At 38.7% G+C, this 26,458-nt stretch overlaps 1 protein-coding gene across 1 annotated transcript in view; it reads right to left on the minus strand.

The window, feature by feature from the left end:
- LOC121957465 (CUB and sushi domain-containing protein 3-like) overlaps positions 1-26,458 on the minus strand; it is a 446,534-nt gene that overhangs the window by 201,050 nt on the left and 219,026 nt on the right. The window contains exon 6 of the mRNA XM_042506041.1: positions 4,862-4,974. Coding sequence (XP_042361975.1) covers positions 4,862-4,974 — 113 coding nt within the window. The remainder of the gene's footprint in view (positions 1-4,861; positions 4,975-26,458) is intronic.

Here is a 26,458-nt window from a genome sequence, read left to right on the forward strand (position 1 = left end):
AAGCAGAGTTGTTCATTTAGTCTCTCAGAGACAAATTTGGAATTGTTTTCATACAGTGTTTGCCATTAAACTTAACTAACCCTGCCCAGGGGCTTTGCTGTTATAATTTATTCTCCTAGAGACAAGTAGAATTTAGCAGACCAGAACAACATATGGCTTGTGGGGTAGAATTATAGCCAAAGTAAAATCTAAAAATTTTTTTTTAAAAAGTGGATTATCATTAAGTGGAACTGTTTAGAATAAAGTAGAGTTGATGAATGTCTTGAGAAAGCTAATTAAAGTGTAATGTGATGGGGTTAGAGCATCATAAATGCAGTGGAACGGAGCACAATAAAAGTAAGCTGGAAACAAACAAAATAAAACATATAATAATATAGTATTTTAAGGTTAATGACTCCAGAAATCACTTTTAAAGAACTGCACATGTAACTGGATATGTGTTTAAGTTTCCCTCCTTTTCAAGTGGTTTGCAAGGGGCCCTATAAGATATAAAATCCATAGGAGATCTGTCAGTCAGCTTCCGATGTCAGTGGCTTTGAAATGTTGCAGCATATTTACCAAAGATATAGTGAAGTAAAGTAAGAAGATATTACACTTAATTCAGATAATGCATTCATTTTCTCACTGGCTGGTTTATTGAAATCCACAGGCACTGAAATTAAACTATATTTCACAGAAAACAAATGACTGTGTGTGATAACATATTCATGTAGCGCCTGATCTTTTAATGTCTGCAAAAAAGTGTATGAAAATTTCTTATCAACGAGTAGGTTTCTTATTAGAAGTAATTCTTTTAGGCACTGAAATAGAGATGCAAATATAAGGTGATTAATCGATCGACAGAATTAATCGGCAACTACTGTATCTAAGTTATTTAGTAATAGTAAAAGTAAAAAAAAAAAGCTGCTTCTTAATGCTTCTTAAATGTAAACATGATAAGAATATCTTTGGTGTTTGGGACTGATAGTTGGATAAAAATACCATTTGAAGAAGTCACCTTGAGCTCTGGGAAATTACACAGAGCATTTTTCACTATTTTCTTGCGTGTTATTGACAAGACGACTGATTTAGAAAGTATTTGGCACATTAATCTACTCCTTCATTCACTTTTATATACACTGATATTTTACAAACAAAACAAAACAACCAAAAAAAAACAAAACAAAAAAAAAACAAGTTTCAAATGAACTGCTCCTACAAAAAATGACCAAACATTTAAAGATCATCTTGATAAAGAGCCCTATCCTTTCTCCCAGTCTTTCTCCAGATAACTGGCTAATTTGCATTTTTCAACTGTGAGCAGATATCTCAGTCTTTGTGAATCTTCAAAATTTACTAAACTGATGTCTATTTTTATCTTACTAAACAAATTATTGCACAGTTCTAAATAAAAAGTAGAGCAGAAAACAAAAAAGATCTCATTTTCTATATTGTTTAGACAACACATCCTTCAGATCCACTTTTCTTCCATGTTAAAATAGGGTAAATAAGGTAAAATATGAGACCTCAGCTGAACCCCCACAGATACGCGCTTTTAAGATAAATTATATACCACATAATTCTCTGTACCATAAATAGTTTTTATCATCACCATTATCAGCCCACAGTCCTTTGTCCTTGGCAAACATAGATTCTTGACACAAACCAATATGGAGTTTTTCATTATTTAATATAATAATGGTTCATTGCAGCCGTACAATGAGTGTGCCCTTTTGCTAATGTATAAAAACCAGCGAGGTAATGGAGATGACTGACAGCTGACAGGAAGTAGCCAATCAATCACAAGCTTGTTAGGAACTTCACTAATTAATCAACTAACCTATCACACTGACATCCCCCATTAACATGTTGATTAACCTTTTTAAGCTAATTAAGATCAATTAAACCAATTTAAAGCAAATCTCAAGGGGAGTGGTTAGGTTGCCAGTCAATCAATCATGAAGAATGTTAGAGAGAGAGATGTACAGAAGGTAAAAAGACTGACAAGGACAAGAGGAGTCGATCAGTGAGGAATGAATGATGGGAGAAGGAAAAAATGAAAGGAGGATAAAGAAGAAGAATGACAGTGAGGCAAAAGGTGTTGAAGAAACAGGGAAGGGATGTAGTTTAATAATTTTATGAAGTTTTTAATAGATCCTCTGACAAATCACTGTATGCTACTTATATACATAAAACATTCTGATGTGAATTTCATATACTGTCTTTGATAATATGTCTGGACTAAATTCAAAGCCCTGATCAAACACAGTGTGTTTTGCAAGTTGCAGATGAAGTGTTTTTTACAGCTTGCTGCATGCTTTAAAAAAAAAACAAAAAAAAAAAAAAACTGTTTATGGGCAACCACTGAATTACCTGTCCTTAGCCTAATCATTATTTACTGTGAAGTCAACTCTCAGATCAGAAACAGGCAGGCGGAGGGCACTTGCGGACTGGACACAGGGAGACGGGGATCCACTTGGGTACATGAGACCAACAGAAAGAACAAAATCAGAGAGAGCACCACCAGCTGGATGATGGTTGGATCAAGGCTTTTTTAAAGGATGAGTCAGGAAGAGTTTGACAATTTGCTGTAGAAAAAAAAGTAGATTTTTTTCAGATTTATCCTGTAGTACTCTACTTGGACATAGGAAAAAATGCCAATGACCTCAGGTTTTTTTCAACTTGAGATGTTCAGGACGTTCCTGCATAAACATGAGGCAGTCGACAATGCAAAAACTGCAAGCAAGATGCTTCAATCTCATTGAGAACAAATTTGGCTGCTAAAATGTGCCCTGTCTGATGTGGGGCTGACTTTATGAGATCAGTGGAGACTCAGAGGAGAACCACACATGGACGTCCTTCCATAGTGGTTGTTTTCAAAAAATAAAAACAAGCAATATTTTCACTGAGGTGTCATCTGGGGGCACATAATAAGGTCGTCATGCCCACAGATTGGAAAATTATGCAGACTTAATGAAAAATCATAAACTGAATTAATTACAGTTTCAATTGCTTAATTGGCTTAACAGCGCACAGTCCTGCACGTGGCACATGCCACCAGTACAGTAAAGATTTACTGGATCATAAAGAAACCTTTGTTTTTTCAAATCTAAATATTAAATGACACAAATCTCAATGAGCACTGAGGAGGAAAATAGCTGGAATCAATTAGCTGGTTAAAGGGTTGGAACATGTACAAAATACCAGCTATAAAATAATATTTCTACACTGATTTGGTTATTAGCAATCTCTTGCTCAATGCAATGATACTAATTTCTATTTCAACAGCCATTTTCTCAGATGCTACATTTTCATGAAGGGAAGCAAGCCCTTCTCTATCTGAAGAAAGATAAATATCAATTCAAAGATGCTCAGAAAGGTTTCTCACTGATGACAGTGACAGCTGGCAACAGCCCCACAAAATAAGCAAATTACCATAATTACTTTAGAAAAAAAAACACAGTGTTAAGTACAGTGAAAAATACAATGATGTTTGTGGAAAAAATAGTGACAAGAAATATTTGAGTTGAGAAGATGTAGAAAGGGAAACACTCAAACTGTATCACTGAGGATTGTTTGAGTGTCTTTAAATGTTTTGTGCCTTTTTAAAAACATGTCATGTAAACATATCGTGTCCACATTATCATAGTGTTTTTCTTTGACAAACTGTACAAACAGGGACCATTTTTGAGGGCAGCATAGTTCCGGGAGATGGCATTTTGGATGGGTGCACACCTCATTTTTCTTCTCTTGAGTCTGCTTTGTATTTTGTTGACTTGCTGTGAACTTGAATGTGCTATGAAGTGAGAGGCTAGTCATAGCAAGGAGTGTGTCAGTAATAATCAAATGGCACGGTGCAATTTTGGTGTCAAGCATGACCATGATTTACGCTTTTGCTGCCTGCCTACTCAGTCCAGGTCAAAGATGCATTGAGGAAAGCACAGTGTAAAGTATACACGACTTTAGTTTGCACTAGTTTAACTTTACACCCATGACCACACAAATTAAACAAGTTCCCAATATTTTGGATTACAGGAGCTCATACGCTGAACATGATTCATGCCAATCCAGAAAACCCTGACTGATAGTGTATTTCAATCACACCTGTGTCCAACTGTGCTGCAGGTGCGCCACAGGCCTCTGGCCATGAAAGTATCACACACAGCTCCATCTCCTGTGAGCCCTGTGATGTTGAATGGACTTTATGCACCATGCACTAGTGATTCACAAAAAGGGGCCAAAATGTATTTACCTTTTTTTTTTTTTTTTTTCAGAGAACAAGAGGTGATCTGAGACTAAAACAAAACACGAGAGTATGAAAAACAAATAAAGTGTAAAATATATACTCTATCCAGCCTGTCTGTGCAGTTGCTCCACACATTCAGTTCTCATTATAGCTGTTGGGAGACGTGGATATTGCCAAATGAATTTCCTAATATCTCCCACCAGTTAGCGTTTATGTCAAAGAAATCTAACTGCACGCCTATGAGCAGTTACCCGAGAGAAAAAGAAAGAGTACAGGAGAGAGAACTAGACTGAGGGGAGATACAGAAAGATGGAGACAGCAAGAGAAACTGTAGTAGAGAAGAGAAGAGAAGAGAAGAGAAGAGAAGAGAAGAGAAGAGAAGATTGGAGTCAACAAGCGTAATTAAAGGGAGTTAGAGGCAAGATGATGGGGAAAACTGTCAGCTGGAAAGGAAAAAAGCAGCAGAGAGAAAAACAAAAAATACAAAAACAAAAGGACAGAAAATGGCAAAGGAGCTAAAAAAACATCATTAACACACACAAAGAGATCTGAAGATCAGTTCTGCTTATCATTAATGGACACCCTTTATGCATATATATGTATGTGTTTGCATTAAGATGCCTCTACCCATCTTACCTTGATAATGTGCGCTGAAACCACGGTAACGGTGGTTGCTATCAGTCACAAAATGCAGCCGGAGCCAGTTCTTGTTGCTAACGATGGGAGAGGGGACATTACTGCCAGACAACCTGAAAGAAAGATTGAAAGAACATTTATGAGACAAAGAAGAAAAAAAAACTGCACATACATAACCTAATGCACACAAGCACACATACAACACATTAGCCTTTTACCTTTTATATTCCAACTCATCCTAGAATAGGCCCTTGAGGATCAGACTGAATGAAGTGTTAGAAAAGGACCTTGCTCTGAAGGTCTTAAATGTCATTTGGCCTTTAAGTACAGACAATGCACACATACATGTTTGAGTAACTACAAGAATACTTTGAGGGAGCAGGGAAAAAACAACATTGTGTAGCTATTCTGTATGAGAAGGAAAAATAGTCAGATAATGCCCCTCTTAAAATACATATAATTACCACCATGGGAGCATTATCTAAAATGCAAACTCTACTTTTTTCCATATTTCACGTTATTCTGTCCAGCACCTTATCATCTGGCTGTTCGATTTGTAAATGTTGTTTGCCATTCTTTAAAGGAACAAAGCTAAAGTCTGTAAAACGAAGTAGTCAATCTGTAAAAATGTCACTGCAACAACAGACACTGAAAAAATCAGCCTAAGGTTTCGTTCATTTTATTCTTTATTGCTTTCTGTCTTGCCTGTGTATGTCAATGTGTGTCTTTGTGTGTGGCTGCTGTCTAAAATGAAGTGAGAACAAAGCCTATTGTTTCTGTAATGACACTCAGTGAATTACATACAGTGTCAGGACTTCACCGCCCAGTACAACCAGTCGGTTTCCGCAGCTCCACTGGGAGTAACTGGGGATTATGCTGTATGCTAAAAGGTGCCTCGACTGCTCTTAATGAAGCAGGAATTCTTATTCATTGCCTTTGCCACATCTTGCTGGCTGGTAAGGGATTTGACCCAGAAACTTTGATCACAAATCCAATTCTCTCTGTAGTTTTGGAAGCTTACGGAGAAAGTTGGTACTGGACCACAATATTATAATTATTATTATTTCTAAATATTCTGTCCACTTCTTTTCACTGAAATTGTAACTAACATGCAAATACCAAAAGGTTTCAAAAAACTACTGGCCTGTAAGAGTGCAGTACACTACTTTTAACAATATTAGCTTTTTTGCATTGAAGCAGCTTATGAACTGAGGCTTTGATGGTGCATAGCACTCGTAGATAGGACCCAATTTGCAATTCTTTCATCAAGTGGGGAGGATAAGATCCCTTAATTGGCTGAGAAATGAGCAAGGCTCTTGTGGTTGGCAAAGTGCGAGTGTTAGGTCATTGTTGGCAGCCTTAGAGGAGGTGGCTGCTATCCGGTTGACACTTAGAGAATAAAACCCCTTTGCTCCTGTATAACTTCAAATATCTGCAGCTCAAATACAATCTCTGCTGGCAATAATCTCCTTCTATATATCAGCCCTTTGATGTATGGCGCTTTCATCTTGTAGCATCGGCCAACAGGTGCTGTTTCTGCTCCCGTTACATTTCCATATTTTTAAATTTTTTTTTTTTAGTAATATCACCTTGACTGTTTCATATGAGATGCAGGTATGAGTTTGAAGTGGACGGGCCTCTTGTGTTCGCTTGTCTTTTTCAATACACCCCTGCTGTTAACCTTCGCAGTCCATTAATATCAACACACACACATGGGTACACAAATGCATGCTCACACACATGGATAGCGGCATTGTAGTGTGCACACTACCATCCAACACCCGTACCCTCTAATAACAGCGGTATAAAGTGGAGCACAAGAATGCTGAGCAGGTGTTTTAGAAGGTGTGTCGGTGTGTGTGTGTGACAGTGAGACAGAGGGAGGGTCACCTTGTGCCCTAGATCAGTAGGATTCTCTGATGTCTGCTATTAGTCACACACACACATACGAACACACAAACATACTCAAGTAAATAAACACAAAGTATTTTTCACGGGCCCAGATAGACACAAACTGCCATTTAAATACAACAGTGCCAGCACAACAACACAAAAACACAACTGTGCATGTAGGTGACCAACAGCAGTAAAGCAGACACCCATATAATAGGATATGCTTAATTTGCTGGGATAGGGTCATTACAATTGCTCAGTACATTTAGTTAATTTTGTCAGCTGCATGAATAGCTAAAAAGAATCTGTATACATTACATAAAGAGAGACTCCAGAGAATTTTCATATCTGTTTTTATTGTTTGATTCTGTATGTATTGGTCTTTTTTCTAAGTATTTACTGTGCAACTAATGCTTTTATTACAGATAGTAGTGGAGAGATAATTGGAAAACAAAACAAACAAAACAAAACAAACAAAAAAATCCTGGTCACACTCAAACCAGGAACTTCGCGATTCATTGTTGATTTCTTTGCAAGCGCCCTGTACTCAGCTTTCACGACTAACAAATAACTCACCCACTCACTATCGTACTCAGATAGACTGCTGAAATTCCAATTGAATACACTATGGCAAATCAATGCTGAATCAGTCTATTAGCTTGGAGACAGACTGGACAGTAAATGAGATGGAAGAGGTTCAGATATTATGCTGCTGGACAATAATCACTGATGTCTAAGACCCGAGAGTGACAAGACAGTTGAAATGTAAAATGTCAATACATGAAGGTAATCCATTCATCCAAATAGACCTGAACAAAAGTAATTACTTCAAAGTTAATTTGAAGTATATGAAAAATAATTGTGAAGGGAAAAAATGAAGCATGAATGTATCCAGAACATTATTATGTATTATTGCTTGCATGAGGACATGATGTAAATGTATGAAAAAGCCTGCATAGTTAACTTGTTGATACCGCAGCAAATTGACTTGATTTCTATCAAAACATGGAAAGAGGGTGATGAGAAATTTCCCCTAACATAACAAGAAATTAGAAAAAAAAGATACAAGAAAAGTACCTGCAAATATGCCAAAAAGTAATGTAAAGTAAAAGAAAACAAACAAAAAAGAAAAATACACAAGACCCCAAGAAAGTGTCCAATATAAATATATTCTTTCTTTTCTGTCACATAATTTTAAATTTGTATTTTAGAGAATTATAAATATAAATTTCTAGACATTTTTCCCTGGTATTGATAATCTCTAATAATATTTTCAGATAATTTCCTTTTACTTTTCACTAATTCTTTTGCAGTTTACATGACATTTCTTGACAATTTTCAATGCCAGTAGAAGGCATCTGAATGCAGCACAAGAAAACGGATGTCAGTCCAGGTGTTAAAGAGTTAAACTGCAGAGATTTGTTTGATACTGACATTGTCTAAAGGATGAAAAGTATGCATTGTTGTACGTGAGAAGAACCAAATCTAACACAAATGTATTTTAAATGGCTTAAAGTGACGTCTGTCACTGTACTTCAGCGTGGTAAATTAACAGATACTTGTGCAAAGACTGAAAAAGATTATGATGCATACAAATAATCACAACTACAGGCAAATAAACATCATGATTACAATCTCTAAAGGGACCAACACATACTCAAACTAAATTAACCTTTTCCAGTGACAGAACTCTGAGCACTAGCCTTGACATAGCCAAAATGCTGCAGAACAGTCAGGTTATATCAATATTTGGATAACAATGGGCACAACGTGCCAGCCCTTCAGAGAATGTACATGGTGTCCTGAGCAAACAGGCGCCACTTCAGACAGATCTTGCTCCTTCTGTCTCTCTAAAATCTGCTTTCTATTATAATCTGATGCAGTCAGAAAAGTAAAGAAATACTGCATGAGCATTTCATCCCTTAATAATAATATTAATTTTACTATTGTTGTTTGAACCATTGTGCTGCCCCCTTTCTTCTCTACAAACCCCTTACACGCCTGCCTTGCTTTCTCTCTTTACCTTTCCCCTGCCCTCTTCCTCTTTTCCCTCTCCCTTCCTCAGCTCTCCTCTCTGTCTCTTCATATGTGCACGCTCTCTCTCACACATATTATTCATGTTTACAGCTCTCACTTCACTTCTTGCTATGACATCATTACCCAGAGTGCATCATTAAGGGCAGCGTGTGTGCATATTCAATCTGTTCCAATATTAAAACAGGAATTAAAACATAAATCTATAGTGAGAGCCAGTGTGTGTGACATGAAAATATTAAACTGCATGCTCAGGAAGCACTTAACAACTCCAAGCTGTGGGATGAAGGTAGAAATCTCTCTTTTTTTGCAGCACTCGCTGGAAGGTTGGAGAAACATGCTGGCGACTTAAAAGGTCACCAATCTGGATCCCAACAAAAGGTGGGAATGCTTCCTGCGTAAAGGTGCCAGGTATGAATGTACACACAGGACAATGATACTGAAAACAAAAAAAAAGACTGTGTGCACTTGGCAACGATTTACATGGGTAATTAAAGCTTAAAATGACACTTTCAGCAGGAAACCTAATAGTTCCAAAAAAACATCAGCTTCTGAGCTGTTGAGAAGCTAGTGGATTTTCCCCTTGTGGACAATTTGCAATGCATTATTAAATCATTCATCTATGCTGATGGCTTCTGCCTGTGACTGGTAAGTGTTCTCCCAAGATATCTGCTATAAAAGCACTCCAGAGCTGCCCCGAGGTATTATAGATCATATTCGGATGGGCTCCAATAATTTTTTTTAATACCTTGGTCTGAGAGGGTGTCCTACTCTGTGATTTGACAGTGACATAGGTGTAAAATACATTGGGTGAAGCCAGGCTTGCTACTCAGGGCTGCTAACTCTATAACTTCTGAAAGTGGTAATACAATTCAACTGTGAGTTTTCTAAAGATGTCATGGACCATCAACAAAGCATCTGGAGGAGATTGCATGAAATAGATGTATTCTTCAACAAACACATTAAAATGCTAAATCAGTTTAAACAAAGGCTCCTAATTGTCACTTGGTGCACTTAAAAAAGTATTTCACTGCTGAAAAGATGGTCTTTGCTGTCGAGATACATGAATATTTTGAAATTTCGTGCTTCATGACCAGAGAAAACACAGGAAAAGGGCTGTGGCATTTGTTTTGCTCAAAAGGTAGAAAAGCAGAATGCACTGTGCGGCACCAGAGAGATGCTTCAGATGGTGGGTAACTTTTTCATTTTGACACAAGCAACAATATGACAGCAAACTGGTGACAAACAATCTCTAATTACAGTTAAAAGTACGCTAAGATATGTCTCTAAAAATGCTGAAAGGCAATAAAAAAGTAAGCAAATCAGTAACAGAACCTTGGTTCATATTGGATCAGCACTGCTTAGTTTTACCATTTGATCTGTGTTTATTCAGCCTCCATTTTAAGAATACAAGAAACAGTATGGCCCACTACATGTTCACAAATTCTCATATTACAGCCAAACAGTGCACCAAAATATGTTTGTGAAAACATCTAGGGCAAGAAACAGACAATACAGTGACAGAGTATTGTTTTATACAGCATTGTCTAGTTTTAGTGTTTGATCGGAGATTGAGAGAGATAGAGAGGAGGTCGGCTCTCCCCGAGTACAACACCATCAAGAGAAGGATGGCTGGGGCGCCGCTCTATCCACTGAGCCACCAGGCGCCCCAGCTATATATATATACAGAGGCTGTATCCTCATCACAGGGGCCAGGGGTTCAATTCCATCCGCTGCCCTTTGCTGCAAGTCACTCCCTCTCTCTCTCCCCCTTCAGGCTTAAACTGTCCTGTCCATCAAAGGTAATAAAAGCCCAAAAAATGAATCTTTTAAAAAAAAAAAAGAAAAAAAAAGAGTCGGATGGCTTACAAGGAGCTATATCTTACTTAATTAATTTGGCTGTATGTGCTCAGATTTGTTCTCTGGTTTGACTTTGCACTGGCTCTTGTCTGCAAATTGTATCAATCAATAATAATAAGTAATCAATAAGTAATCAAAGAGCTCTAAGTTGCTTTCCTTGATTAATTAATCTAAAAGTTGTGCAGGCTACTCACAATGTTATGATTCAAAGCTGATGGAAACTTGTTAAAGTATCCCTTTAACTTGGACTTGATTATACTGACATTTTGCAATATATTTAAGTATTATATTTAGCCATATAAAATGACTTGTTATACATGAGGGAATTAAAGAAAAACTGTGAGACGGTTTCTTGTTCCTATGTTTAAAGCGAGTGTCTACTATGAAATAAAGTGAATTGGTGTTTTTTCTCGGGGGAGCCAGAGGAAAATTACTTGCTCTGGTGATATTTCCTTCTCACACATCACTGTTGTATAAAACAGGGTAAATCCCAATGTGGTAGTTCCTTCTGGGAAAAACAAAATTCTCTCATAATGAATGCTCAAAACCTCATAGGAGTTTGTCAGCAACCAACCACCAACAATTGCTGTTCCCAGAAATGTGCAGGAGGTCACATTTCAACTCTAGTCTGTAATTCACCAATATAGACGGGTAAATATACTAAAAACTTATGAAAGTCTCCTGTGTTCCAACTACAACTACATTAAAAAAGAAAAAAAAACAGTGCTGTGGGAGTGAGTGTGCAACCATTTATGTGGTGTGTCTACAGGAGAGAGAGAATATCAAGTGGAGAGTTGCCAGAGGGAGCAAGAGAACATAATTGATTAAATACACTAGACCAAAAGAGCATCTCTGCCTCTCTCCATCTCTCTGTCTACCATCCTCCCATCCATCCTCTGTGCCTCTTGTCCTCCACGGAAATACAAACCAGCTATTCTATCGGCAGTTTGGGAATGAGAGAGAGTGAGAGGGAGGAAATAAAGAAGCGAGGGGTGGCAAAGATCGATGGAGGTATGGTGAGACATGGAAGGAGAGAGCGAGGGAAGCAGGTGGGGGGGGGGGGCACACAGAGGCTGACAGAGGTACATTGGTTCGTTTGTTAACTCGTTAATTATTCATTTTAGCATTTAAGCAGACTGTAATCACCAAACAAAAAAAAAAGCAGTATTACTAGAGAGCAGATTTTTGCGCGGGTAATTTATGAATAATTAATTCATAAATAATACATAAACAGCATTTTAAAAAAAAAGGTCACTTTGAGCCATTTTGAACATATGACAGGAGACAATTCATATTCAAATAACGGGCTGCACACTATTGATCTTTTCTTGAAACTTCACTTTGTGAATTGCAGAAGTTCACTGATTTACTGTGATTTTTAATATTGACCTATGTAACCCAGCACCAAGTCGTAATGCAATTTCATCAGTGAAAGTAACCCGCTTTCCATCTTTTTTTGTGTCCAGACCTTTGTTTAATTTAATGCAAAGTGTGATAGGCCCACTACCGCAGCAGCTACATCCCATACAGTCTGCGCTGGGTGTTGTGATGAAGTCGAGCAGAGTGTATTTGAAGGAGTTTGCGTGTACAGTTTTGTGCAATATTTGGTGAGTATTTTATTAAGTTTAACACTTTGAAAATTAATGAAAAAAATAATGATTTGGATAGGGGAGTGTTGGGGTTATTTTACCCAACTGAATGCTTCCTAAGTGGCAACTGCCAGGGCTGAAAAATGAAGCTTGCAGTTCCTTGAATGGCCATTTGAGGCTGGCTCTGCAAGCAAGTCAGTCCTCATAGACCCCCATGTTAAAATGCCCAACTTTACAGCAGAAATCCACAGCCTGGAACAGCCTAGTACAAAAAAAACAGTTATGGTCTCTGTAGCCAATTTCCAATTTCCCTTTCATGACAACTGTCCATGGGGTGAATTTTTATATAACTCGCCCCTTAATTCATTAAGGATCTAAGTTATGCATACTTAAAGGCAGGGTTTCTTGAGTTACAAGCTGTCTGAGAGGCGTCACCTCACTCCTCCACAGCTTCAGCCTCTCATTCAATTATGGCCACTTCTGGCTCCAAAAATCAAGATGGCAACAGTCAAAATGCTTAACTTGAGGCTTCAAAGGCCACAAACCAATGGGTGAAGTCACAATCACTACATCCATTATTTTATACAGGCTATGAGGCTTCCTTTCACATGATATGGTATGAAGTAGAAAAAAAAACAGCATAAAATGAAGCATTCTTTTGGTATCTGTATCACTTTAAGGTTATCAGTTCTGATATTGTAATTTCTAAATGATACCCAGCCCTAGAGATTTTACATGTTTATAAAAAATCAACAATTAAGTTAAAAAAAAACAGCAGAATGAGTTTTTAACAGTAAGTCCAGTTCATATAGCATTAGATCAAGTTTTGACAGTATGTTATATCTCAGCTCAATCACAACATTTCAGTCTACTGGCATGTCTGCCATGTTGTTACAACTGTGATGATACACAGAGAACAATCTGCAGATTATGATAGCACCTCTCACACATTTTAACGGCTTTAAATTGCTTGGAAATCACAGTTGTTCGCTCAGCCCTTGAATGAATAAAAAATTGAGCAGAGTAAACAATCTGTTTACTCTATTTTACAACAGAGTGTTACAGTTGAGACGAGTTACCTGATGTTTTCTGTTATGTAAGGAGCTCCCACAACTTGGGTTTTTCATCGCATTATGCTGTTGCTGTGAGTCTAAACCGTTGCATAAAAATGCATTTCTTAAAAAAAAAAGTTCCTTTCATCATGAGATTTATTTAATCTACTCTTTGGTGCAAAATGCAATCAGTCATCAAGGTCTTATATATCTCTGCAGTCCTGCTCTTATATGAGCTGTTGGATGTTCTTCTAGAGGGCTTTAATCTCATGAGTGACAACTTGCACGGACAAGACAAATGAATATGTGGCAACTTGATATCTGACCAGCGAGACAAGGTTAAGAGTTTCTACCTGCTGTGTTATGAATGGCTGTCAACAAACATGCAGAGTTGTTACATCAGTGGCCATGTAGATTAGAGAGCTACACTCGCCAGCACTTACTTTTGTGTGTGCATGTGTGGGGCTATTCATGAGACAGTGGGGGAATGCCACTTAATCAGGCAATCTGTCTTAATAGCCTCCTCTAATTAAGACAGGTGGGAACTGACACACACACCCACATATACCCACAAACACACATGTACATGCAGAAGAAGAAAATGCTCATTCACACACATGCATGTACACACAGACATTAGCACACACACACAGATGCTGCAGGAGTATTGGGCTGAATGTAGTCTAGATGGGGTCATCATCAATCAGTATACAGAGACAGAGAAGACCTCTCTGCGTGTGTGTGTCTGTGTGCACGCGATTGTTTGGATACATTGTGTGTGTATATATTTGCGTGTTGTTTATGTGTGTGTGTGTGTGTGTGTGTGTGTGTGTGTGTGTGTGTGTGTGTGTGTGTGTGTGGTCCTGCTTACGTGAGCATGCCTGCTGTGTCACTCTCCATCAATCTCAAGTGGGCAGAGTGTAATCAGTGTTCACAACAGGACCCTGCTCTGTCTCTCCCTCCCCTCCCTTTATCTCATCTAAATTTCTCTCCTCCTCTTTGCTCGCCTCCTCGTAGAGCAGCAAGGTGTTTTTATATACCGGCTTGTTCAAACGGACAGCTAAGGGCTAAAATGAAAACATGAGGAGGCGGCTGTGGATCATTTTGGGGGAAAACAAATACTCTGACAAAGATAACTAGTGCTGAAGGTATTAACCTCTAAACCCATTCAAATAACAAAATCACTTGTTACATTCAATTCTTTGTCTGGCTTTCATGGTTTTTGTTAAGTTCCTAAGCGCCAATTTTTCAGTGCAGCAGCCTGCAGTGATAAACAGTTATGGCAATAATTTGGGGAAAGCCCTTTGATGTACACTGGGTGTTTGGAGCTTGGAGTGGAAGAACATGATTGGCCTGCACAGAGCCCCGATTTCAACCCCAACAAACACTTTTTGGTTGAACTGGTACATCTCTAAGCCAGGTCTCATCACCCAGCATCAGCATACAGTATCTAGTGCTCTTGTAGCTCACTGGGAGGAAATCCCTGCAGCCAGGCTCCTAAACCTAGTGCCAAGCCTGAAACCAGAGGAGTGGAGGTGGTTATGGCAGCATATCAGTGCTCGTGGTTTGAGAATTAGAAAAGTAGAGTTCCAATTTAGGGGTAATGTTTAAGTGTCTTTATACTAATCGACTAAACCAAACTAAACCATCTACTGAATGTAAACCATCTGAATAAACTAGCAAATATCTAGGGCTGTACCAGACTTAGAACTATGTCAGTCAAATCAGATTTGGCTGTTCAATTTGTTTCTTTTTTTCCATAAAGAGTTTGAATGGTGTTTGGCAGGACATTCATGGGGGCAGCGCCATTCACATTATACAGTAAACAACATGATTCTTCTGCTTTCAGTGGGCAGCCCTACACATATCTTGGTATCATTGACTGTGATGCTCTGAAAAAACATAGCTTCGTGATACAAATTAAGCTCTGACAGAATTACTTTATGGCTAAAGCAATAAAACTGAAACAAAACAATATAGTTTCCAAACAGAAACATCTGAGTTTTGTTTATTACAGGGAGAGGACCCCTGTGTAAAACATTTTGATCCCATCTGTTGGGTAATTTATGCTTGTGATGGCAGAGCAATCAGGTTACAAATCTAGCTAGTGTCTTCTATTCCTTGATGTGGTGGAAAACACAGTCCTAGCCAAACATTGAGACACTTTATCACATCTAAGAAAATACACTCTAGTTTTGGCTTCTCACACCACAGGATGAGAGAGCAGACTGAGTAAGATAATTTGAAGTGTTACGATATTGATGCCTGTCTGCTTATCTATCTGCCAGAGCAGATCTACCCAAATTAGGCCATGACAAAACATGTAGTCCGTAGTGCGTAAAATGTGATGTTGTATTGCTAGGTGAAACTGAATATGTTTACTTTAAATGCATTGTTTAGTGTTAATAATTAACGTCAGGTAATAGCTGTTTTTGCATCTTTCTTTAAGAATCATTTCAGTGCTGAAAAGATGGTCTTTCCATAAAACTTGGCAGCGTATGCAGTAGAAAAACGCAAATACTTCTGAAAGTGGTGCGACAAGAGGGGCTTTGGCGATGCATTTGCTCAAGAGCAAAAAAAGCTACAGCTGTCTTCCAGAACAGCAAGTGCTCCTGCTGTTGGCTGAATTGATGCAGCACACAGGAAACACACAAGAAACAATATGGCACTGGCTATCTCTATCTCCTAATATAGTCAGATATTTAGCTTAAGTATGTTCCTGAAAACATTTTAAATAGACGATGCAGGAACACAATCTTGATTCATATTTTATTACTTCTGCTTAGTTTTACCGTGTGATCTCAATATTTTCAGCCTCTGTTTTACAATCTGGGAAACAGTATAGCGCTCATTTTTTGTTCACAAATTTGCATATTACAGCCAAAAAGTGCACTAAAAGATGTTTCTGAAGACACTGGGTAAACTATAGGCAATACAGTAACAGAATCTTGGTTTATATTTGATCAGCGCCTCTTATTTTTATGCTTTGATTGGAGTTTGGTCTGCGTTTGAGAGGGGTTTCTCTCTCACCCAGTCTACTTCTATACTCTTTGCGTCTGTGGTTGCGAGCAAACAAAATGTGGATGTACAATCTGTGGTTCAAGCTACAGCCCTAGAACCAGCTAAAATCAGCTGAGCATGGACATTGGGGTGCGAGTAAGATGGAGGTAAGTGTATGGTAGTTTATGTAAACATACTATCCACATTGTTATAATATGAAGCTTGAAAATCAACAAAGTATCCCTTTAAGGGTGTTTCACATTAGGCACGATTGTTTCATGCCATGCCAGAGCATGATGGCATGGTTATAAAACTGTGCCGGAGTCCGGTAAAATTGTGTTTACTCTAATCAAATGAACTGGACGCTGGGGTCAAGCCTAATCGGATCCAGGCCCGGGTCCCTAATGTGAAACCACCCCAACAGTGTGTGCCTTTGACGAAGAAGGAAGAACTGGTGGATAGAGTTAGTGAATAATACAGTTAAAAACTATTTATTTGCTTCATAATTTCCGCTCTTCTCTCACCTTCATTTTCTTCCTCCTTCCTTACACTCTCTCTTTCTCTAGGGTTTACTCTCCATCACTCTGTTCACTTCTTCCTTTCAGCTCAGTCTCTATCCAGAAGCCATTGCAATTCTGGGCGGTTCCCCACCTCTTCTCAACCACTCTTTCCTCTGTGTGTGTGTGTGTATGTATGTGTGTGTGTGTGTGCATGTGTGTAGCCTGCGGGACAGCACAGTAATCAGAGCAGAGACAGAGAACGGGAGAGAAAGTGGGAGAGAACGGGGACAGAGACAAGGAGAGGGAGCTGGTGTTATTATTATTACATTACATTGTATTATAATTTCAGCACCCTGTCACCACTACCGGTGGCTGACTATTCAATACACTACACTTTCCAAGCACACACACACACACAAACTCACAAGTACACGATGCACAGAAACACACATAACAAAGACATAAACACATGCATATATGCATACACACAAACACACAGAGAATGGGTTTAGTACAGGGAATAACAATGACAATGTATTTATGATTGTAGAATTAATTTGCTGTGGCCTGGCCCAACTACATATCGTGCTCCAGTGGTGCTCAAACTCTGGCCTGGTCCCTCGGGTTTGGCTTAGCACCACCTGGAAAGGTTATTTGCTGTGGGAATGGTAAATATCAAACTTCACTGCCCAGCAACAGGACCCTGCAAAAACACTGCCTGTGTAGTGATGACATGTGCCCACTGTAATTAATGTCTAACAATGTCGTCTACATGAAAAAAAAAATGTGGCTGTTGGAGCCAAATGTTTGATGCTTTATAATAAAAAAAGTAAGCTTTGGTTTTAAAAAAATATGCCTGGAGACAGAAAAACAAACAAAAAAAAAGAGGCCATCTCTGCAGACTCCATTCAGTGCATATTCAGTTTTAGAGATCTTCACCAAAACATTAAAAGTAAGAGAGAAGACAAAAGAACATTGGGCATTTTTCACCCAAACAAATGTGTTTTGGAATCTCTGTAAGCCATGGGCAATAGTTTGGATGACAGTTAAAAAATACAAAAATATAAAAATACAAAGATTAAATGCCTATAAGATAATCGAGACTTAGCTCTGTCATGGTGCTCAGCATAATACAGTGCAAAAGTTGAAGACGCCTCAAAGCCCTCGAGTGGAAGTGACCTATTTTCGATTTTTTTTTTTTTTTATCCTGAGTGAATGTGTATAACGTGACTTTGTTTGCATAAACACAATAATCAAATTATCATACACTAATCTAATTATAAACCTTACTTTGATTCTAAGAGTAATTTGATTAAGCTGTTTACATGCGTAGCAGAGGAGGATTTATCTTAATATACCCATCTTAATGCAATCTTGCATAGTGCGTGTTGATTGAATTAATTGTCATGTGCCTTTTCCCCTATAGGCAACTTGTAAATTCAGAAACCGCCCTCACAAAATGCAAATGCCTCTACTTCTTGGCTGCCTTTTTGGCTGCACCTATGTAGCAATTCTCCAGTTTGTCCAGATTTGAGACGATAATACCAGCTACTAAAAAGATTAACTTTAAATATTGACACTCTCATATACTGGGCAAGCTGCACAGCTTGGGAGAACTCAGATGGACAGGCTTAGTTGGGGTATGGTGTTTACATCTCTGAACAATCTGCACATAATGCCTCTAATTTCACACTTCTCCACACATTTTAATCCCACACTGAACGCTCTCTATATGACCTATGTTAAAGAAACAGTGGATTAAGTTGTTTACTTTAATCTGACAGCCGTATTCACATGATCGCATTTAGCTTTCTGTTTGGGCTAGCAACTGTCAGGTAAAGTTACTTTGTGCTTCTTCGTCTCAGTCTGTCCTTCTCTGCCTTTCTCAATCCCTCTCAGTGTCTCTGTCTCTTTCCTTCTACAACCTCTTTCCTCACCCATGAGTCCCCCTGATGGTTTTCTCTTCCTGTCTCTCCCCCCTCCGTTCCTTTTATGCTTCTTTCCACCTCTCTTCTCCTGTCAACTCTCATCTCCACCCCCCTCGTCCCTAATTCTGCACCTCTACTTTCGTCTCCTCCGTAGCTCACCTTCTTACCTCTCATCTCCACTTCGTCTCTCCTGGCTCCTCTTGTCACCCCAATTGCCCTTTCTGCTCCTCTGTTCTACCCATTCCTCTCTTGTCTCCTGTCTCTTTGCCTCTCTTGTCTTCTTCTGCGTGACCTGACACTGCCTCCCTAAAACACACATGACACCTTTCTGGCTGTCCTCTCATTTTGCCGCCCTCCTCTCCTCTTCCGTATGTTGGCTCCCACAAATAAAAAGGCGGCTTCCCACAAGTTTTTAATCATTGGTTTCAAAGGCTATCAAAGGTGTGGGTTAAGACTGGGTTAAATTTGCGTAGACATTATACTTGAATACCTAAATTATGCCTTGGACCACCAGAAATTGGATTTAAAAACTGATGTCCCCAGAGAAATGGTGTGAAGGTCACTGGTTTAACCTACAAGCCCCAAGGTTGCAAATAGATCCGCAGGAAAATAGTCTGCATCATAAACTTGTTTACAAGCTCTCTATTAGAGTCGTTAGGTCCATGTCCGTGTGTGGTAATGGTTTCTCTGGAGTCCTCCCTGACTCTGAAATAAATGGTTGATGTAATTTGCAGCAGTTCATTTTGAGAAAGAACAAAAGAATGACAAAATAACTCTTTTCTTGGTGTTATCTCACTGAAGGAAGCCACCAATTCTGATGCAACAACACCACACATTGCCAGAGCAGCGCAGAGGGAATATTGCCAAAAAATGAAGAGTAAGGAAACATCAAGAAACCTTTGAAGTTGTTTGTAGTTTTTATATTTTACTACTTTGTAGTGTCTTTGTAACTTACAAACATAACACGCAAAAACTTCAGGCTGAAAAGCAACATGTTAGTGCACTCTTTGGTTAAAAGTTTGGTGCAATTTCTTACACCTGTTTTAACAGCCATCACTGTTTCCTCTTGAACGATAATGTCTTTAGGCAGAAAAGTCTATAATCGGACATTTCAAACGCAATCTTTGACATCATGATCACCTGTTTACATCAACTATAAACATTTGCGTCACTGCATCATGTTTCTGTTTTGTATTTCCTTCCATTTGTTGCTACAGTTGTATTAATAAAACATAATCGCTGCGTATTGGCCCGTAAGGTAAAGAACTGTGGTTACATGAGGTTTTATACATCATGAGCAGTGAAAGAACTGCCCGAAATGCCCTGATCTGTCCAACACTGCCTCAACTTCGTAGTTCACTATCTTACAGGTACATTGTTGAATTTTCCTCTAAATTTAGTTTTTTAAAGTGTTTCCTTGAGGCCTTACACATGTGTTAAATACATTTCCTCCCTCATACAACATTTTGAAAGCCAACTTTTGTTTAAAAATTGAAACTTGTATTGTTTTCATCCATGCCTGATAGCTTACTGTCCTCTGAATGCCTGCACACTGCTGGCATATGGATACATTTCTTGGCACATTACTCACTCCTGTCAATCAGGGGAACAGTGCAAAACTATTGGCAGGAATGTTCATTACATCACCTGCTTAGGCCTGTGCATGTGCATCCCTATGTGTATGAGACAGAAACGAAAAAGGGACCCACTCATCAAAACACTGCAGCTTCATAGTACAGGTATAGGTCAAGAACTCCGCAGAGTGCCTCAACATCCTGCACACAAAGGCCAAAAGTGCTAGTGTTTCTCCAAACAGGGTCACACTAATTACTGACAGCAACACAAGCCCTATTTGAACTGCTAGACAAAACTGGGATGTGGACATTGATTCAGAGGTCTGGAGCCAAGCTAGCCAGCCTCCCTATTTGTGTGCATTTATAAGTTTGTGTTTCTGCGTTTCTTTGTATCTTTAGATACATATTTGAAATAATCTGATAGGTGTGTTTGTTTATTGTGTGTGTGTGTGTGTGTGTGTGTGTGTGAGAGAAACAGAAAAGGGGTGTGTGTTTGTGTTCAAGGTCACCGCTCCATTTCCTATTCGGGATGGTGCTGCTATCCCAGCATCCTCTCTGCCAGCGGCATTGATTAGCACTCGGCAAGCATAACATCACGTACTGGCGCGCGCGCACGCACGCACGCACGCACGCACACACACACACACACACACACACACACACACACACACGCACACACACACACACACACGCGCGCACACGCACACACACACACACACACACGCACACACGCATACCCACAAACTTAAACTCACTTTGTCTCAGCTGCTCTTGTGTCTCTGAAACAAATACTACTAGTGTGAGCAGAGCTCGAAAATGCTTCACTGTTCACATTCCTCATACAGAGTCACACACAAACATGAGACAGGTTATGATATTTGTAAAGACTAAGAACAGAAGTAGACAAGACACTGAGAAGCTGAGCCAAGCGAAATACCAGACCTATTTCAACACTGCACAGAATGAGTAAATTTTGATTGATGATGTTGGAGAAATTGGGTTTGTATCTCTGGGACTAACCTGGACTCGTTCCAATCTTACACTACTTAGCTGATTCTCTATTAAATCAAACAATGTCAGCAGGATTGCCATACCTGTAAAAATGAAGCTTGTAGACAAGGAAGAACTGGAACTTTTTTTTCTTTTTGGTGGGTAAAATTGGTTTAAAAAATCTGTGTGGTTCAAAAAGTGTGTAATGCTTTGCCATGCATTTTCAGGATTACTGTTTAAAAGAAAGATGAAGGTATACAATTTACCATTTATACAGGTAGAATTCAAATTAAGTAACTTAGTCTTTTAGCAAAAGGAAACTCAGGAAGGCCTACAAAGAAGTCTTGACAGGCAAAATAAGCCTGGAGACCAACAAATGCTGCAGAGATCACTTTAATTTTTGTTTTTTGCTTATCTTCTGCAAATATTACATGCTTCAATAAGTTGAAAGTCTTCATCCAAAGTGGTTTTGAGGACTATATTAAGTTTAATGTTATGTGTACTCTACTTAAGAGTATGGGTGAGAGTTCTATTTAAGTAAGCTTCACCACAATACCATATTACTGTATATTCATTCTTTGGATTAAACCATTTTTGCTGATATTACAAAGTCTGCCATGATACAATTTCGATTTGATTCAATTCAGAGGCCTGTGATGGACATGACATGATATCATTACATATTCTCAATGTCTTTTTCTTGACGCTCACCATTGTCTGCCTGGTGCTATGCCGCTGTCATTGTTTGAAGGTTCAGAAGAAAGTGTGCTTGGACAGAAATGATGACACAAACAGGTCAAGGTAATTTCAAAATAAATGCACACCATTAAAATAGTGATATGTATCTATGTTTTCTCTTTGTATTGATGATATTGGATCGTTGATCACTGAATCAATATATCAATCCAGATTAATATATTTTTACACCCTTAGTGATCCACCCCATGTGTTTATGTGTTTAAAAGTTATCTACAATAACGACTTAAAATCTCTCCAAAAATTAAAAGTGCTGTTTTTCCTCATGATGCATATTTATAAATTAGATATTTAAATGATTCTAGTGTTTGTTATTAAAAGTAACAAAATGATGAATAACAGCATAGAAAAATAAACTTTGTTTCAGTAAAACCAAATATTTAATAACAAGATCAAAATACAATATTCCATTTTGTGTTTGAGAATTTCACGCAATACTCATATGGTCTAGTGGGTGCCAAGTACATGACGTCCGATTGAGATGCTCTGATTTGCCCAGGACTCGAGGAGATTCTTCACATTTCTCTATTGCATAGGATTGAAATGGTGAATGGATGCTTTTGTGTTTCTTGTGTTGCTGTACAGTACCAGATGTGATGATGATGTGTTAAGTGTTGATCAGAGGCTTCTATATATTGTTAAGGTTGGGTAGGAGGGTTGAATAATCTGATCTTGCATATTCTAGTGTTTGAACTTCTCATGAAAGCCAGCCTCCTTTGAATTCAGACTGTGTGAGTGTTTATCATGCTGACAAGAAAAAAAAAGATATCATTTGCATGCTTCTACAGACTATAATGATGTTTGGAAATGATGTTATGAGTCTTGGGACTTCTCAGGGACACTCATTAGCCAAGTCTTCCTCTAATGCATCCCTAAGATGGCAGGTAATCTTCTGAATATTTATCCATCCTCCATTTCTTGCATTTGTGCATTATAAAGCAAAATTTTGGAAACAGATGCCGTTATGTGCTTGCGCTGTTAGGAACAAGCATACTGAAATGACACCACTTCTTAAACTGTCAGTAGTGAATACACGTATGGTGACACGCACAGCTTAGCTGCTCTCATGTACACATACTGCGTCTGATTGCAGATTGAATCTGGAACATTTGGTACAATGTATGTGAGTATCTGTGTCACACTGTGGCATCTGGGCAGAATTAGCTGTCTGTAAAACATGCCTGCAGTGATATGACTCCAGGCACATGGCGACATGGCTTCCAACTCAAACCTGACAAAGTTAATTTTCAGAGCCTCTAAAAAAACAAATCCTCGACAACAGGAGATTGGTAAATGACAGACTCTGAAAAGCCAGGTCCACCATTACCAGGAATTTGGTGATGGGCTGTCAAGTAGTGCACCTCAATGCACTAAACAGCATGCTGTATTCTGGACTCATGCAGAGAGAGACATGCAAGACAGGAAGAGAAAGACAGAGACACACACACACACACACACACACACACACACACACACATATATATATAGAGAGAGAGAGATAGCGAGACAGACAGGTTGATAGAAAGGCAGAGAGATGGGTGAGAGAGACAGAAAAGGAAAGACAGAGAGAAGAAGAGTGATCATTCTATTTAAGATGCTCTACTTGGTTTCAAGGGCAACTGATTCTGAAACAACAAAATATAAAACTTGTGTGTGTTTGTATGTGTGTGTGTAGTGTTAGGCTAGGATTACAGGCACTTAGCTCACAGCGATATACTACTCTCATAGGCTCGAGCACACCTCTCTGCATACTGATTAGACAAAAGTGTCTGTGTGAGAGGGAGGGTCTCTGTGAGTGTGCACGTTTGTGAGTGTGTGCGGCAGTCTGTGCGTGAACGCGGAGGTAGGCTACATCCTTGAGTGTTTTTTGGTGTGTGTGTGTGCGCGAGTGCTGTTGTCAGCCCTGCAGCAGCTGATAAACACATAACAAATTCTTCCACACACTCACATATTAGCAAATCAGCCATTAGCTTTCTCTGCTAATTGCCATTGGAAATTAGCATTTTAGCTATTAGCATCTCTCACAAATTGCCAATGGAAATTAGTATATTAGCACTTAGTGTTGTGAGGCAATTGCTAGGGGATCAGGCAGCATGGCCTAGTTTTCAGAAAGACTATTCTGCAAGAAAAAGGTCAGTTGTTTAAATCCTGCTGCAGCCATTTAAGGTGAACAAGACCTTTCACAAGATTTTGTGCACCAAATGTTTTTCAGGACTTTATCAAGTGAAGCAGTGGCCATCTTTTGTAAATTTTCAGCCTGTTTAGTTTGCATAAATACTTGATATTGCCAAGAAGTTTAATTGATACTTAGATAATCAAATACTCTCTTGTTTGAACTTCTCACGAAAGCAAGCATCCTGTCATTTCAGACCATCTGTGTATTTACTGTGCCTACAATATATAAAGATCTCATTTGAATACTTTCACATAGAGTCTAGACTATAGTGTTGTTTGGAAATTACGTTATGAGTTTTGGGACTTCTCGGGGACACTCTCATTAGCTAAGTTATTCTCCTGAATATTTATCTGTCCTGTTTGGTTGTTATATATAACACCAACTACGTTTATCCTAAAAAAATGTACTATACAAGATAAAATCAAATCAAACACAATAGCAAAATTGATAATATAAAGTGCAAAATTGCTTTTACAAAACTGGAAACAAATATGTCAACACACAGAAATCAAGAAAACTTTTCACACAAATTCCTACAGAAAACATGAACTCTACAGGCCTGCTTTTCTATCTCAGTCTGTCAGTTTGGAGTAGGTGTGAGTAACAACAAGCCTGTATGGTAAAAGGTCAGCTCTGAAAAGGGATGACATCCAGTGCAACACAGAAAAAGGAAAGAAAACATGAAACCACGTCAGATGCAGATATTTTAAAACAGTAGATGCATAGTAGAGAAAATACATATAACAGGCCCGTCAAAAAGAAGGGCTGACACCTTGTGGTTGGGTGGCTGGTCGTTATGCTTTTGTCCAACAAAATGTTTATTTGTGGGAAAATTGCTGTTGTTAATTTCAAAGTGGTTTTCATTGTTAAAATGCCAGGTGCTCTTCTGAAAACTACCAGCTGGGAGGGCTCGTGCGCGCTTTGGGACACAGCATCTTTGCAGCTGAGACACTTTAATTGCATCTGGTTGCGTTTGGTTGCCATGATACAGAATATCTATGGTAAAAATGTAATTGTGAGGTTAAGTAGTTCCTCTGGCTGCTGCTCTAGATGTAGGAAAGGCGGAGCATAAACATCATTCAATGGACAGTCTATGGTCTGCTGTATTACCTTCTCCTCTAAAGATGTAACAGTTGGTATTTATGTCTCTATTCCGCCCCTGTACCGCTTTGACTGGACAGCAGAGTAAACACTAACAGTGATGTATGCTTTTTACACATAGTTGAACATTTTTCAAGTCTTGGTGACCAGAAAATCACCAAACATGAAGCTTTCAGCGCAGAATTGACACTCACTTCCTCATCACGCTGCTGGTGTTTGTAGCATTGTGTGAAAATGTGGTGCTGCCATTGCAAAGAATTTAAAAAATATAACTGCCTCAGGAAGAAATGCTTTGGTGGACACACAACACCGATAGGTATAATACACTCAGAACACTGTGGCCAATTAGTCAATCTAGAGATACCCCACAGTTTTGTGCCTCACTGACAAATCAATTGTTTGAGAAGTAGGTAGATTTTCAGTCAACCAAGATTTTTTTGGTTGATTACAGCCCTATTTAATGGCTGGTAAACTTAATGAATGACTGTTAATGGCTTCACTGCTCAACAGGCTCTAAAGACAACCATCAGGTGTTTTTATTGTCACGTATTTTGTATACAGAACATGGATTTTCAATGTGAATGTGTCACCTAAAATAGGCCTTGGGAGAACATCATTTACTGTGTAAAGGAGAAGATGACTGAAAACACTCTTGTCAGTTCACAGAGAAACCACTGTGACTGATCCCCCATCTGCTAAGTGCTAACAGTGCTAATGGCATTCACACTGGTGCAAGTATGTCGTCCAGATAACCTCCAAAGAATGTCTCCATTGATTCCTGCTTCTCACATTAAAGATTACATCGTGCTTCATATTCCTCTCTGATAATAGCAATTTCCTGACATTTTAACCGAAACATACACAAAGTTGTTGCTGTAATTTCTGATATATATCGTTAAGTTGGAATTGAAAGTGTTTAGTATGCTACCTGCTTAGCTGCTGTAATGTCATTTCAATGTGTCTCTTTCTTCCATAATCATCATCATTCTGATAAGACAGTTAAATAAAGGTTGTTTACAGAGAAGGGGGATAGAAACAGTTTTGTTTACAGAGTGACTTTTAGTCAATATCAAGCCTCAGGAGTTTCCACGGGGACAAAGAGGACAAATATCACCTGATGCTACTGTATATACAAAGACAGAGA

This window comes from Plectropomus leopardus, chromosome 18 (genome assembly GCF_008729295.1).
Source record: "Plectropomus leopardus isolate mb chromosome 18, YSFRI_Pleo_2.0, whole genome shotgun sequence".
Taxonomy (NCBI): Eukaryota; Metazoa; Chordata; class Actinopteri; order Perciformes; family Serranidae; genus Plectropomus; species Plectropomus leopardus.